Source organism: Aethalodelphis obliquidens, unplaced genomic scaffold, assembly GCF_003676395.1.
Source record: "Aethalodelphis obliquidens isolate GAN/ISIS:26980383/991018 unplaced genomic scaffold, ASM367639v1 scaffold1140, whole genome shotgun sequence".
Lineage (NCBI taxonomy): Eukaryota > Metazoa > Chordata > Mammalia > Artiodactyla > Delphinidae > Aethalodelphis > Aethalodelphis obliquidens.
The window spans coordinates 4,976-7,607 of NW_020839051.1; the positions used below are offsets into that span (position 1 = coordinate 4,976).

The 2,632-nt window shown below is 41.7% G+C and overlaps 1 protein-coding gene across 1 annotated transcript; it reads right to left on the reverse strand.

Moving 5' to 3' along the window:
* Positions 1–438: 438 nt before the first annotated feature.
* LOC113616999 (endogenous retrovirus group K member 5 Gag polyprotein-like) lies at positions 439–2,454 on the reverse strand. Its single transcript, XM_027100331.1, has one exon. It carries the CDS (start codon positions 2,452–2,454, stop codon positions 439–441), a length of 2,016 nt encoding a protein of 671 aa, XP_026956132.1.
* Between the last annotated feature and the right edge of the window lie 178 nt (positions 2,455–2,632).

Here is a 2,632-nt window from a genome sequence, read left to right on the forward strand (position 1 = left end):
TGGGCCAGCTGCTAGGCCAATCTTTTCCTGCTATGCAGGAAGCATCGGCACCTGTGTCTAAGAGACCCTGAATATTTTTTCCATTTATCTTTAAAGTTTTTAAAGGTCTATTTTTGGTAATTTCTTGAATCCAAAATGCCATATCACTGGAGCCAAATCCCTTTTCATTTCTAGCTTCTTGAGTTATATTCTTTCCTGTCTTATAATATGGTAGTAATAACAGCTGTGCTATTCTTTGTCCCACATAAATTTGTTGTGTCTTATTAGAGGGAGCCACCATTATGTGAATTTCTCCTGTATAGTCAGAGTCAATTACTCCAGGCAAAACTGTTAAACCAGATAAGGAAGTTGAACTCCTACCAATAATTAAACCCATTACTCCTGGGGGTAATGGACCTTTAATCCCAGTTGGTATTTTTATGACTGGAGAGTCAGGAGTTAGTATTGTTGCGGAGGTGGCACAGAGGTCCAATCCTGCGCTGCCTGGGGTGGCCCTGAACAATTTATCAATTCCCCTGAGGGAAGAAAGGGATTGAGCGTCTGGTGAATTGCCCCTATTGTTTGTTGGGCCCGGGGTTGGGCCCGAAGTAAGTTTCCCGAATTAGTTCCAGTAAGTGTATCTGGAAAAACAGGAGTAGGATACATTGGCATCTGAGCTCCAGCCTGAGGCACTGTAGAAACCCCATTAAGGGGAAGAATGTGTCCGTCCTTGTGATATTTACTCCTACACAATTTAGTCCAATGATTTCCTTTCCCACATCTTTGGCAAGGAGTTTTTGGGACCCCAACATTACCAGAAGGTATCATTCTAACAGGACCTACTGGAGGCGCATTTTTATTAGGACATTCCCTACTGAAATGGCCGGCGCCTCCACAAGCAAAACAATTATTTCCCTTTGGCCCCTTAGGGTTTTTTGTTTTTTGAACCATATTCATCATGCATTGAGGAAGCGTTTCTCCCTTTAGGGCAGCTGCCAAGGCAATCCCTTGCATATAGGAGGGTCCCACGTCAGAACATTGTTTAATAAAATCTGAAATGCTTCCAGTTTTTCTGATTGACCGAATCAAGTTCTGACAAACAGGGTTTGCATTTTCAAAGGCTAATTGTTTAGCTAGTATGTTAGCTGCATCCTCATCAGTTATCACTCTTTTTATCTCTGTTAACAACCGAGAAACAAAATCCTCATATGCCTCCTCAGGTTTTTGTCTTAAATCTGTTAAGGTGGAGGCTTTTCCTGGAGTCAAAGGCAAAGACTTCCAGGCATTCACTGCACATGTAGTTACCTGCCATAAGGCCTCTTTTCCCATATGCATCTGCTGTTGGGTTGAGTCATATTCTCCTTGACCTAATAACATATCTTTAGTAATATTAAATTTATCCCATTTCTTATTTAAAGCATTTTGTTTAGCCACCTGTTCCTCATATTCTGCCTTCCAAAGTAAATATTGTCCTCCCGATAAACAGGCCTTGGTAACCTGAATCCAGTCATATGGAGTCATCCATCTATTTGCTAAGGCATCTATAAGAGTCATGGTGTAAGGCGCCAGTGGTCCATAATCTATACAGGCCTTTTTAAGTTCTTTTAAAAGTTTTAAAGGCAAGGGATCCCAATATGGCTCATCATCAAAACCATCCTCAAAAATGACTGGAAAGCAGGCTGCAAAAGCATAATCATCATCTTCACCGTTTATTCTCCTATGCCTTTTATATTTGCCATGACTTTTATTAAAAGGTGGCGGAGGTGGCAAACCTCCGACATTTGAAATTCGGCTTCTTGACCCTTTTAGAGGAAAAAGTGAAGCTGGTGGTGCGGTCGGTAAACGACCTAAGGGACGCATGTCATGTAAATTAGGTCTATTTTTCTTAGTTTCTTGCATTGAAAAAGCACCAGGGGGTTCATACTTCCTTCTTTCATAATCATATGCAGCAGCATCTAAATCATCCTGATCTGCAGGAGGCAATTCATCATCAAAAGGAGGACTTTTTAACAAATTAGAGTTTTTATCAGTAGGTGACTCATCTTCCTCCTCTGAGTCATTATCATTAAGGTTACAGTCTTTTAAAGCAGCAGCCAAAACCTCAGTTTCTTTTGACGGTTTTGGGGAAAGTAACGGAGTACATTTATCCATTACTTCTGCAGGATATTTATATGGGTTCTTCTGACCTTCAGGCAAGGGGGCAATGCTCTCTCTAATAAGGTTCCATAAAGTAAAAGTATCTACTGGGACCTTCTCAGGTCCAAAATGACTGTAATATACTTGTAAAGTTTGCCCCACCTTTTGCCATGTTTCTATATTAACTGTTCCCTGTTCTGGAAACCATGGGCATTGTTCCTGTACAAACTGAAAAAACTGAGTTAATTGCTTGTTAGTTACTTTAATTCCTCTTCCATTTATCATATGTTTAACTATATCAATAAACAAGAGCCTCTCCTTGGACTCAGCGTGTCCCATCTTGACACCGTCTTACTCACCTTCCTAACCAGTATTCCTAACTGGGGGTCCGCGGCACCCTACGGTGAGACTCCTATCCGTCCGAAAAAGAAATAATACTTACCCCTCCGGGTCCCTGTTCGGGCGCCACTTGCCGGGGACCAGCCCCAGCTGAACAGGATTCACCCAAAGGAGAAGA